This window comes from Formica exsecta, unplaced genomic scaffold, assembly GCF_003651465.1.
Source record: "Formica exsecta isolate Colony F162 unplaced genomic scaffold, ASM365146v1 scaffold363, whole genome shotgun sequence".
NCBI classification, from domain to species: Eukaryota; Metazoa; Arthropoda; class Insecta; order Hymenoptera; family Formicidae; genus Formica; species Formica exsecta.
The window spans coordinates 49270-62459 of record NW_021850877.1 but is presented as its reverse complement, the minus strand read 5'-3'; the positions used below and the strand labels follow the sequence as shown (position 1 = coordinate 62459).

The 13190-nt window shown below is 35.2% G+C and overlaps 3 protein-coding genes across 10 annotated transcripts in view; 2 read left to right on the top strand and 1 right to left on the bottom strand.

Moving 5' to 3' along the window:
* Positions 1-250: 250 nt before the first annotated feature.
* On the top strand, positions 251-2308 carry LOC115239046 (protein D2-like). 4 transcript variants are annotated; one of them, XM_029813366.1, is made up of 3 exons: positions 251-539; positions 1137-1379; positions 1853-2308. In XM_029813366.1, exons 2-3 carry the CDS (start codon positions 1184-1186, stop codon positions 2203-2205), a joined length of 549 nt encoding a protein of 182 aa, XP_029669226.1. In that variant the 5' UTR covers positions 251-539; positions 1137-1183; the 3' UTR covers positions 2206-2308. The 4 variants fall into 4 exon arrangements, with proteins under 4 accessions (XP_029669226.1, XP_029669227.1, XP_029669225.1 ...); XM_029813367.1 differs by having other exon boundaries at positions 504-618; XM_029813365.1 differs by having other exon boundaries at positions 539-657.
* A 226-nt stretch (positions 2309-2534) lies between these two features.
* LOC115239049 (protein D2-like) lies at positions 2535-4684 on the top strand. The gene is made up of 5 exons (XM_029813370.1): positions 2535-2995; positions 3143-3252; positions 3521-3641; positions 4030-4243; positions 4322-4684. The coding sequence occupies exons 1-5, from the start codon at positions 2977-2979 to the stop codon at positions 4458-4460; spliced, it is 603 nt and encodes a 200-aa protein (XP_029669230.1). The 5' UTR covers positions 2535-2976; the 3' UTR covers positions 4461-4684.
* A 164-nt stretch (positions 4685-4848) lies between these two features.
* LOC115239041 (alpha-1,6-mannosyl-glycoprotein 2-beta-N-acetylglucosaminyltransferase) overlaps positions 4849-13190 on the bottom strand; it is a 14511-nt gene continuing 6169 nt past the window's right edge. For 2 of the 5 annotated variants that reach the window (XM_029813352.1, XM_029813357.1), the window contains 8 exons: positions 12537-12566; positions 10352-10432; positions 9865-10048; positions 8804-9226; positions 8406-8715; positions 7563-7901; positions 6553-6803; positions 4849-6389 (listed from right to left, as the gene is read on the bottom strand). In XM_029813352.1, coding sequence (XP_029669212.1) covers positions 6161-6389; positions 6553-6803; positions 7563-7901; positions 8406-8715; positions 8804-9226; positions 9865-10048; positions 10352-10432; positions 12537-12543 — 1824 coding nt within the window. In that variant the 5' untranslated portion in view covers positions 12544-12566 and the 3' untranslated portion in view covers positions 4849-6160. Of the gene's footprint in view, positions 6390-6552; positions 6804-7562; positions 7902-8405; positions 8716-8803; positions 9227-9864; positions 10049-10244; positions 10433-11053; positions 11535-12536; positions 12567-13190 lie in introns of those variants that run through there. The other 3 variants (XM_029813353.1, XM_029813354.1, XM_029813355.1) reach the window with 3 other exon arrangements.

Here is a 13190-nt window from a genome sequence, read left to right as displayed (position 1 = left end):
CTGAAACTTTGCCAGAAATTTCCTCCATCCTTTTAATTACGAAAACTTCTCGAATGTCCAAATGTATAATAATACTCGCATTTCCGTAAAGATAATTATTTACGAATATTTCGTATATCTCAACCAATAATATACACTTCTATTTTTTTTACAATTTCCTATACATTGTAAAATTTGTTTCAAGTTTGTACAGATTATTTGTATGGATCGCGCTCTCATTCGCGGACGAAAAACTCACGCGTTCGATGATAGCCGGAAAGGATTTCTTTTATTATTTTGATTGATATTCCGCTGTTTACGACGCTCGCATTGACCGGCATAATTTTACGCTATCGACTCAACGATTTCATTGCTGTTTACCTCCTATTTATCGTGCATTGCGTGCATAGGAAGTAAGAGCCATTATTCGACTTGTATATGTACATCATTCATAACAAAAGTCACGTAAACACGATCGAAAAGTCTATAGTCTGATCTATAGTTATACAACAGATAGGCTGATAATTGTCATTATCGGCCGTGTGTGGACGACGAGTGGGGTAAGTGAGATACAGCATACAGCGCGTTCCAGTCTCTCCCCGTTCTCTTATTTGTCCTCTGTACATTCACGTATACCCGGCAAGTGCACATACTCTGTCATGTCCCTTCTCGCCGCAAGTAATAGCAAATTTCTCGGAAACTATATTTTCTCGCAATTATATACACACATACACATATTACGTGCAAACGCACCAACGTGATTTTACGGTCGGGTTGATCCGGGTCACGAAAGAAAGATCCTGTCATTCACTCGTGAATTGTCTGGTCGTGCCGCTCGTTTCTCGGCAAAATGTTGCTGCGTCACAGAATCGCGTTGTTCGTTGCGATCTACTGTTTGGGTATTAAATGACACGGGAGTGCTCTTTCGATTTCATTCATTGTTTTATTTTACCGGCGAATCGACCTCATTTCGTTTTTTAGTACTTGATGGTACAATGAACCGTTATGTACGATATATTATAATGATCGTTTCGAAAAAGTGCCAGATGTTATGTACGGTGTATTGTACCACCAAATATTGTATAGTTGATCTCTCACTGTCTTCTTACCTCTTTTAAGGCTAGCGTAGTAATGGATTCAATATCTTGTGTTTGTAGGAGTTTCAGCAGCGATATCGCAAACAGGAACACGCTTACTGTCATCCATGGCTCAGGCTTTACAGACACATGGAGTTATACCAGACGTGGTGGATAAGGTGCCCGCAAATGTGCTGAATGTCACCTATCCCAATAATCTCACTGTTGAAATTGGCAAGGTGCTAACTCCGACTCAGGTCAAGGATCAGCCTACTGTTCAGTGGAACGCAGATGCAAACTCATTTTATACTTTGTGCATGACTGGTGAATAAAAATGTCATCATATAAATTTGTAATCAAACTTTTCAGAGCAAGAGTGTGTGCAATCTATAAGATTTATTTCAATGTTACAATTGTATACTACTCGAATCACAACATAAGCTATAAACTCGAGTTATTTATGTTGAATCTTTCTTTTTGTGTTTATAATAGATTAAAAAATCTGTAAATATTTTGATTTTGATTTTTTTTATATAAATTATAATAATTGTAAATAATAAAAGGTTTATAATTATTTTTATTGTTCTGAAAAGAAAATAATGAAAAGAGGAGAAAATTATTCTGACAGAAATTTGACTTTAATATATTTTTCTAGAATTGAATATGCAATTGTGTCTAAACTAATAAATTATAGGCTTATTTCACACTTGCTCTGGATTTTTTAATAATCCAATTTGACTAATTGTTATACATATATAAATATTTATGGTTCATGTTCTATTTTAACATTTAAACAGATCCTGATGCTCCGAGCAGACAAAATCCCAAATTTCGTGAATGGCATCACTGGTTGGTAGGCAATATCCCTGGATCGGATGTCTCCAAAGGAGATGTTCTGTCCCAGTACATCGGTTCCGGACCTCCGGAAGGTACAGGCCTTCATCGATATGTATTCCTGTTGTACAAACAACCTGGCAAGCTCACCTTTGACGAGAAGCGCTTAACCAATCGAAGCGGTGATAACCGCGGCAAGTTCTCTATTAAAAACTTTGCCGCTAAATATAAACTTGGTGATCCGATTGCTGGTAATATGTATCAGGCAGAGTTCGACGATTATGTACCAATTCTTTATAAGCAACTCGAAGGTTAAATTTATACAGTTTGTACAATTATATTCACAATGGAACATATGTATACATAATGCTGTATATCAAACTATTTGTTGAATAAATGCATATTAAATATTCTTTTCAGCATATTGTCTTTTTTAAATTAAGAAAATAACATGCAGATTTTTTTTATCTATAAATATACTTTAAGTAAAATCTGCAAACAGCTTTTGTACAAATTTTTCAAAACTAATAGTAATAAACTTGTTCTTATTACTATGTGAAATAAGAAATTATCAACACTCATGATATTTTCTTTTACAAGTACCTAATATTTTATATTGCGAATTACCTTTAAAATAAAAATATAAAACAAGATAAAATATCAAAAAAATTTTAATAACAATTAAAAGTTTATATACTGACGTTAATGTTATAAAAATTAGTTTTGATTCTACTAAGAAGAAAGAGAAAAAACTTCTGCATTCTTTGGAACAGGCTACATTATTTTGCAGGCGATTTTTTCGTCAGCTCGATTATATGTATATAATTTATGTATTCAGTTTTATGTAATTTGTGTATTAAGTTTTATGTAATTTGTGTATTCAGTTTTATATCATTTGTGTACAGTTATCATTGAATAAAGATTTTTTCTTTTTTACTCGATGATAGTTATATATATATGTTGAAGAAAGGCCGGCAAGATCGGCCTTGTGACAAGAAAGCTGGTGGGGATACATGTTTAAAACCTATCTCTTACGAATTCTTTCGTTAATAATCGTTGTATCTTTCTGAAAACAGTGTCATCAAATATGAAGTATTTAATATCAGGTTTGTTGTGTCTCAGTCTTGCTTATTTTACATACTAATCGTGTAAAGAAAATCATATAAATGTCATTTCCGTTTCAATGCAAAAATTGTTACTTAGTGATAACTTGTTTCACTTTTCAATTTAAATTTTTTTCCATGATAATTTAGGAATTCTTCTCTGTGCTATTGGCTTCTCGTTAGGCGATGTGGAATCGGAATTTAAAAAAGCAAATATTGAGCCCGATATCATAGATAAGGCACCAACAGAAAAGATCGAGGTATGTATTTGCTGAAAATGTACAGATACTTGTAAGAATTTAATTTTAGAGATTTCTAATTTTATTTTGCTGTTTTTTGAAATGTTTGATTATGCAGCTAAAACTTTTACCGATTGCCAAGTTTAATAATGCATTTTCACAACATTTATCTGAAAGATGAGATTTTCAGATTAAAATTTAGATAACAATATGAGCTTAAAACGATTTAGAAATCGTCGATGGCGATTGTATCGCGGGATTATTTAGCAAACGATTTTCCATTATTCAGGTAAAATACGGCGATAAGGTGGTCAATTTGGGAACCGAGCTGACGCCAACTGAAACTCATGAGATACCCGAAATACATTATAAACACGAAGGCGGGGTTTTGTATACACTCGTTATGACAGGTAAAATTTGTGCAAATCATTTGAATTATGTAATTGATTCTACAATGTTCCGAGTGCAAGTAAGTTTTTCCTCAATATTTGTGACGTGTGTTCCACGCTATATAAATCACGAGATAGTCAAATGCGCTATCCTCGATCAGTTTAACTTTCACCGTCTCGGAAACCAGTTTTCTCTCTACGTCACTATTTCGCGACGCGAAGATCCGCTGGCATTTTAATTATCAAGTTGAGACTCATGTAAATTTAATAACAATGTGCAAATATATCTAATATTTTGGAATATTAAAATTAATTTCGATTTAATTAGTTCTAATATTATTTCATTACTTCTTATATGTAGGCATTTTTTTCGTAAAATTTTTGCGTCTGAACGTATTCTATATCATAGATCCTGATGTTCCGAGGAGGGGAGGATACAACCGAGAATTCCGACATTGGCTCGTGGGTAATATACCGGAAGAAAATGTAGCTAAAGGCGAAATTCTAGCAGAGTACGTCGGTCCTGCTCCACCAAAAGATACCGGAAAACATCGCTATGTGTTTCTCATTTATAAACAAAATCAGGGTGCTATTACCTTTGACGAAAGAAGATTGAGTACTTGGTGAATAAACGTTGTACCGCACTGTACCGCGTACGACCGGATGTTTGATAATACATCTTTTATTTCCTCTGATTATAGGGATGGAAGTCAACGAAAGAGATTTTCCATCAAGAAGTTTGCAGAAAAATATAATTTGGAAGGTCCAATCGCTGGTAACTTTATGCTAGCAGAGTACGATGACAATGTGCCTCTCTATCATAAGCATCTGAATCTTTAATCAATCATATACGATATCAAGCTTTAGATAAATACAAGTATATAAAAACTTAAATTTCTTACATTACATTACTTTAAATCTTACTATTAATACTTTTAGAAAATCTTTTAAAAAAGAAATATTTCTTTACTATTTTTTAAAATTATATTATAAGAATAGCGTATCGCAAATTTATGTCATTGTTCAAAATGAAAAGAACAAATAAAATTATAACAAATTAATAATAGTTATCGATACTTAATTTTCACGAAAAACGAAACGCATGTATTCTTAAATATAGTCATGTATCTTTTTCAAAGTGCAAGTTCATTCCTGAAAGCATTATTAATGTTGCAGAAACAAGAACTTTACACTACATAAAGCAGTTTTTAACGAATTCTATCTATTTTCGTTGCATGTTGTTTTATTGTTATAAATATAAAAGGTACATGACATTCATTACGTTCGTATCCCCGAGGTCGTTACAAGACGTTAGAGCGCCTTTACGGGCGTATCACTAGTAGTAGGTGTGAAACCTTAATTTTAAGCTTATCATTATTTTTATGCTTACTCTCTACGATCGATTATTAAATACTTGCAGCTTTAGCGTTACGTTATACACATTGACTAGAATATGATGAGCGCATTTCGTGATCGAGATTATGATGCTGATTCACTGTCCAGCGTTGCATCTCAAAAAGAACAGATAGAAGCTAGTCGGGAAGCAGAGACGCTAATTTCGTCATGATGTTACAGAAATACAGAGTGTAGCCTTTCTTGTCTCTATATATCGCTTTGGTTTTGCAGTTTTATACGAATGTTCGCTTGCATTTCCGTCATAGAGAATTGGTGACATGAAAATTAAATACATTTTCCGCTGTCTTGTCATATAGGCCTTTAGAATATTATGATAATATATATTTAAGTTTAATCAAACACAACTGTCTATCGTGTATTTTCGCATATCGTCCTTTATGAAAGATTACTCTTTCTTCGAGCGAGTACGCGTGTTCCGCGAGCAGCAGTTCAAAACACGATAATATGAGAAAACGCAACGTCTTATTACCAATGCTTTTATCACACTATTTTTGTAGACAGCGCAATGCTGAGTAAGTAAATCTCCTCTTTCTTCATTGATACATTATCAACGCGCGTCGAATTTCGCCTTCTTAACTGTGCGAAATCTATTTTTCGCCAATTTATCTACAGCAACATAATTTTTAGTGTCTTTACTGTTTTGCATCTATACAGCGGATGTGACTTAGCAGATTAATTAGCAAATTAAATATACTGTAAAAAACTGTTTTCTTTCAGGATAGCACCAATTTGAACTCACCGTCGAATTCTCTATCTTCAATATTACGTTCTATCGCAACAAAACGTCCATGAATACTTGCATTCGCAGAAGAAACCTTCTATTCCTGGCAGTGACAGCGGTCTTACGATCATGATTGACAGCGATGGTAATACGTTCAGCGCATTTCAAAATCGATTTGTAGAACAATGGAGATTTTTTAGAAGTCCCCCTTATTGTATGTACCATCTTACCAAACATTTTTAAATATTCTGTAAGAACGGTACTGTTGAATATATTGCTAGATTGCCGTGATAGACTTATCACGATAGATACTCGACAATTGTTCAGTAACTATAGCTTTTCGTATTACAAATTTGCAATACGTTGTATAACAGAACCAATCAAAGTTTGCAATTTTAGATCTTCATGGCAAAACTAGATCTGAGTATACAGATATATTCCAGCAAAGCTGATGATCCCGTACGTCTCCCCAACCGCCGTTGCCCTTGCGGAGTTTCGTCTTCTTCGCCGTTCCAGCGATCGTCAACGTTAATTGCGAAGGAAACAGATGATTGCGCGCCGCCTTCAAGACGTTTTGAACCTTTGCTATCACCGTTGTCGACTCGCAATTGTTCTTCTTATGATGTACTCCACTGTAAAGGCAAATACATATTTAATTAGAGACATTTTAATGCCGAAACTAAATGCTTGCAAATAATGTCCACTAATGATTAACAGAAAAGTACTATGCGGATCGCAGGACGAAAATTAAAGGGATTGAATTTATGATGCGAAACAATGCGCTGTTGTACTTGCCATTCTCCGATATGGAAGACTCTAGGAGCTCTCATCGTCATCGTGATCAATCCGGATTCAGCGCGAGGCGCTATCCCGGCGCCTCGGCTAGGCGGCAGACATGTTTGCGCGATGTACTGCAGACTCCAGTCCCAGTTATAGTCGTCGTATGAGCAAAACTGCGCGGCGCATTTTCGCAGTTTATTCCACGTGATGCGATTGAATGCCATGCCCATGTTATGTTTGCTGGATATCCACGGTGTCACTTCCGCCTGTCTCGACAGAACAAAGAAAATCAGATGATAATAATTTCGCAACTTTTCGCATCTTCTTATGTAACATACAATCTACTGGAGAAACTAATCAATACTACGCTATGTCTACACGTAAAGCGATCAGTTGAGACAAAGTCAGAATTTCAATCGCATTTCTCGATAGAATTCCAGTATTCAATCCAAGCTTGCCATTTATTTTTGTCCAAATCACCATACTTTATGACTTGCGAACAAACTTCGTACGCTCACGGCGACATCCGGTCAATTATATTATGACTTTGTATCGTGTTTGTATGATGTTCGAAGCATGCACTACTCTGTCTCGAGAAAATGAAAATTCATCTACAAAGGAATTCCACCTATGTTATGTAATTGGGATAGATGTAAGACAATACGCTGTATAATATTGAACGTTGAATCAATATTTGTCTATAAAGAATTCGGGTAATGCTCTACTGTTTCTCTACAGGACAAAAAGAGCTTCTCAGTCCTCTAACTCAACGTCAAGCAATCTGAGCTAACACAATCGATCGCCACACAGTGTGTCTTTGAATCGATACTGGTAGAAGCAGTGCAAAATTTGGCAATGTATAAAGTTTACTGAGAGGATAACGAGCAAGATACTACTCGCGTTTTCATAGAGATAACACGAAAGGGGTAAAGCGAGAAAACAAAAGGAGCTGTGCGAGAAAGAAACAAAGTATCTAAGGCGGCAGGCGGTTTTGTTGCTGCTATTCGGGCGGGATTCTCGAGAACCTTCTGATAATGATTGTAGAGGCTAGGCAGGAGTTGAAAGGCCCACGCGGGTGCCGCTTGCATCGTGTTCGCGTTCTGATAGTAGGTGGAGGACACGCCGCTACCGCCGATGTTGACGCTGCCGCCACCTCGGCCGCCACTTCCAGTACTTTCGTTACCGGTACCGGGCGTGTTACCAGCGGCGTTATTAACGCCATCGCTACCATCGCCGTTGACGGTGGTGACAATGCTGTCGCCGATCCTGTTGCCGATCTGCTGTCTCTGCTTCAACGTCGATACCTCCTGCCGCTTTAGCCCACGAAGCAGCTCCTTCTGCAGAGCGCTATCGACGCCGAGGAACTAACGGATCGGGCGTGCGTGAAACATCGACATAGACACACTAATGGTGAACATATGATATGTCGGATACGTTTAACATCGTAAACGTGCAGCGGTGCGACGACTCGATATTTCTGTTTCGAGAATTCTGCGTGTCGGATTAATCAAAGAGAGAAATATACGTGTCGCTTAAAAGCGAGAAAGCGCGTTTTATCGATAACACGCGTGCTAATTTTGCCAGATATTGTCACGTTACCAAGCGTTAGCAATAATATATTTATGTGCCGGTGAGAAATCATTATTATTTGCTTAATTATATGATTGAGGACATAAGTGCGTAAATTGCTAAATAAACGTCAGACCGTCTACGCATTGCCGATGCGATTGCCTAAAAATGGGTCTCTTGTTAACGTGTACCCGCCCGTATTCGTAGTCCTCATCTCTTGTGCATGGAACATCGCGTAAAGCAAGATTAAGACTGTACGAATGCCAATATATATATATATATAAAAGAAGCTCTCTCACCTTACGACTAAAATCCGTAAAATAGTTGTACGTCTTTAAATATGTACCCAACGACAGAACATTGCATCTCTCGCAACTGAGCTTACACGTGCGCTCCATGAGTCTGAGCACATGTAAGAAATCTTCAGCGACGTAATGATCCTCCTCGAGGAAAAGGACCATTCCGCTGTGGTTTCTCGTTGCCGACAAATGTTCGAACACCCTAGTCGCTTTCCACCACCAGTGATGCTTCGTCTGCGTAAATTTAGCTTCCCTATAGTGGCCGTACAAGTCCGGATGTTTGGCGTTGGTACATTTTAAGTTTAAGGCCCTGTGAAGAAGAGCGCAAAATTCAATTAAATTCGATCAAGAGAAACCTGGCGATGCATTATAAATAACGAAGCAATATTTGAACTCACTGTTCTTTGCGAATATTTCGCGGACAGTCGTTGGGTCCTTCGCCAGGAAACGTACGAGGATGAGTCTGTATACTGTGCGGATAAAAGATCTGCATGACCCGACAAAAATCGACGCTCTGCACGAGATAGTTGATATCCGGATGCCAGATGTCGTGGCTAAATACGAGAAGAGCCTGCTCGATATCCTTAGCCTGCGCAAGCGAGACGATAAGGTGTCGCAGATAAGTGAGCCGCGTGTGCACTTGGATGACTATAATCGGTGCGTCGCTGGCCAACGGTCCGAACGCCTCCTCATTGTACACTTTTTGCTCCGCATTCGCCCGTTCAATCTTGCGCCGGATTTCCGCGATCTCCAGTTCCGTGAGCGCTCCTGAACTAGCATTCGTCAAGCTTGTGGACGAGTTACGTCCTTCCTTTAAAAATCTGAAATTCCAAAATGTTATCTCGTAGCAGAATATGTTGTTACCGACATGATTGTTCCTCATCAATTAAGAGCCCAGTCTACTCTACAAGCATTAAAAAATTGATGATTTTTAGGAATTCTTTGAAGAATATTAAAAATTAATCTTTTTTGACGTTTTATATATGTTTTTATTGATGTTTAAACAGTACATCATTTTAGAATCTGTTTAAATATCGCGTCATATGTAAGATCAATTTTTAATATTCTTCAAAGAATTTTATCTTTTAATTGAATCTTTTAATATTCTTTATTCTAAAAATCAATTTTTTTTTATATTATTAGAGTATACATTGATATTTTAAAGTTTTCTTTAAATAGTAGAAGTTTATGAATACAATAGTATAACATTTTGAGAGAAATAGATTTTTAAGAATTTTTAATTTTGGACGTATTTAAAACAGACTTCAAACATATATAAAATTGAAGAAAAATGTTGAGAAATTATATATACATACAAAAAAATTAGTACATTCTATGTATCGATTAAGTTCACTAAAAAACATTTTAATAGTAATAATATCTAGAGTATTATATTATGAACAAGATAATAACGATATTTGCAATAATAATGACAGTTCTATGAAACTTGCGATATTACCTATGCAATTCTTGAGGTACGAGGGAATAAAGCGTCTCATTCGGTGACGATTGCCCAGAATCATCTCGACCCGTTAAACTGATCACGTGAAGCTGAAGCCAGAGAAACGTAGCCAGGAAGACGAACACGAGGGTCCTCAATAGAATCCCGCGACCTGATCTCGACCCTCCGACGACCGTCGTTCCTAAATATATCAACCGTTAAAAACACGATGTGATTTCAATATTTTATTCTCATATGAGAATCCTTTACCTCGAAAGTAAGTTTAAAGGATTTTTTACTAACACGATGAAAAATGAATTTTTCATATACAGGCGTGAGAATTTTATCGAAAGATATTACAACTAGATTCATTCTGATTAAAACAAAATTTTTATTACCAATTTTTCGTGTAATGTCAAGCTGGAACTTCATATCTTCCGATTCTATCACTCTATCCCTTATATTTTATAATGTGCGATGAATGATGTGTTATCACTAAATTTACCTCCCGACTTTTTCCTGCTATATAATATACAGCCGGGGTACTGCTTCGGAAAACCTTGTATGGTCGAGTCGTGACCTTTTCCTGCGCATAGAAATAATTAATGTTAAATAAATGTATGCATGATAGCAAACTACTTTTTTTCATTGCTTAGTGTTTTCTCTCTTAGATTGCAACATTTTTATCTTAAAAAATATTGTACAAGAAAATGAGCAGATATAGGAAACTTTTTTTACTTAAATTTTTAATAAGAATACCTTTTACATCACATCCAACACATTCATGTTATAAATATTGGACGAAAAGAAATTATCAATCCTTTAAAAATTTATAAGTCACTTTTATATAATTTTAGAGAATCAAAGAAAACTTTAAACACATTCAAAAAATATTTAACTCACAGATATATACTTGAAAGTATTTCAAAATTTTATACTTGAATTTTCTCTTCTGTATATCAAAACTATATTTGGATAAAATGTGAGAAAAATCTTCTCTGCACAAGCGAGAAATATTCTTCTTTACATATTTATTTCTCAAAAACGCTTATTCTCTTCTGGTCTTTCCCTTTAATAGGAAAATGGAACATGAACAACACGACTTTCCGTTTAACATTTCAATCATGTTTTTTTAAAGACTACAAGTCGTTTGAATTAAATAGCGCGATGAATGTGCAGTCGTAATGTCATATATGTATATAATTACATAAAAGTTGCGTGCGATCGATACTTTGGATGTATCCATTCGATGAATATTGCTAAGCCACGAGAGGTGTTACGACAAATGGGGCCGACCGTGATGATAACGTCCATATGCGGTAAAAACCCGGCGCGTAAAATTTGTCGTGCAAACGCGTATTTGCATTCATTGAATATTTGACTGGTACAAATGGTCACATTGCCTGGAGCCGGCGACACGTACTGTATAAAATTAAAACGATATATATCGAGTGGTAATGAGATTACACTGAATAAACGAGAAATAGTAAATCGCGCCGCGAAATATTCGACAAACGTGTCGCGTTTATATAACGAATTTTATGTAACAAACTGTGATGAATTATAATATATACACAACATTGTCACGAGATTACTTTATCCTGCATGACGAGATACGCGCGTTGCATCGGTTCGACAAACATTCGACGACTGGATTGGAATTGTAGTTTCGAGTCGCCTTCATGTAGGATGATTCATGATATAACGTGTTACAAGCTATTATTTAAGACAACATTGGCATACAAAATTCTTTTCTTATACTTCAAGGTTCGTTAAAACCTTTTATAAGATACAGTTACCGAACTCTCCAGGGGGCAACCTATTTAAATTCTTTAGATTTTAGATAAAGTCGTATATTTTTTCTTCTTACATAGAACAATTCTTTGCATTATTCTACACATAAAAGTATCAAGGTGAGCCCATTGAAAGGTGAGATAAATATTTCACGTGACATTTCATTTACCTACGACTTTCAAGAAAATGCTGGATTTACGCTGTCAGACCGTAGAGGATCTGACAGCGTTAGATATAGAATTTTGCCAATAGATCATTTTAGAAAAAAAAGAAAAAATGGGTCATATTTTTTATTATTATAATTCAAATATTTTTTATCAAATCGCAAATATATTACTTCCACGTATAAAAAATATTGCACTCTAAGATTATGCATTACTATAAAATAAAAAATATAAATAAAATATATATAACATAATAATCGCAATATAAAAGATACTACTAATAATTGATTTTTTTCTTTAAAAAACGTACTTCTTACTTTAAGGGTTCCTAAGTAATTTTTCCTTGTTTAAGATTTATAATATAATCATAAAATTACATTAAGTATTATATTAACAATCGTATTATAAAATAAAAAAATATGAAGACTTTTTAAAAAAAATAATGATTCACGCCTGAATATGGCCTAGAAATTCTCTACTTAAGTCGAAAACCTGGAAATTCTTTTCTAAACCTGGAGATTGCGGGTTGAACTCGAAAAAGTAGCAACCCATGACAGTATCCCATTTATCTCGTAAGCCCCAACGATGTTTAAAGCAAAGGAATTTTATCACTATGTTCATTCTTTTCCGAGAAAAAACAGCTTGTCACATTTTACGTGAATCATACCTTATTTACTCTTTAGAAATCGTTTCGGGGCTAAACTGGTCTTAAAGACCTATTTTTTCACTCACCTTTCATAGTGTCATTCCTAGGAGATTGTCCTGAAACAAAATTCACACGAGTATTAGCGATTTATATAGCAAATTGAGAAGCTTGCTAAAATTAAAGTGAAAATATTTACACAATATGTAAATATTTAAAAATATATGCGCACATATTTTTAAATTCAAGTAATACAAGTGTGCGAAATCGTAAAATCAATCAGCAAGAAAGTGATATAGATTAGTTATTTGTAAGCGCAAATGAAAATGTAAATAAAATTTATTTCAATTTATTATCATTTTCGAGTGTTCCACTGTGGCATAATAATTTCTTATTAGCATTTGCATTGTACGAAAACAACTCAGAATATAGCGTGCAGTAAAATATTGAGTACAAAATACAATGCAGAGATTGAAAATGGAAAGATTTTCCGCAACGAAACTATGCAGTTGCAGTAGAGATATATGTATAAGCATCGGTTGTGCGAGAATGTGCAGTCTACTGTGATACAGCGTAGAAATACGAGAGAAAGAGAGAGAGAGAGAGAGAGAATGTTTCGAATATTTATATATGTATATCTATATCGATAACAGAAAAAGATTATCCGACAATTCATGCGATTGTTATTCCGCTTCACACAGATAACATATTCTCTCTGTATAATTATTTATTTATTTTATAAC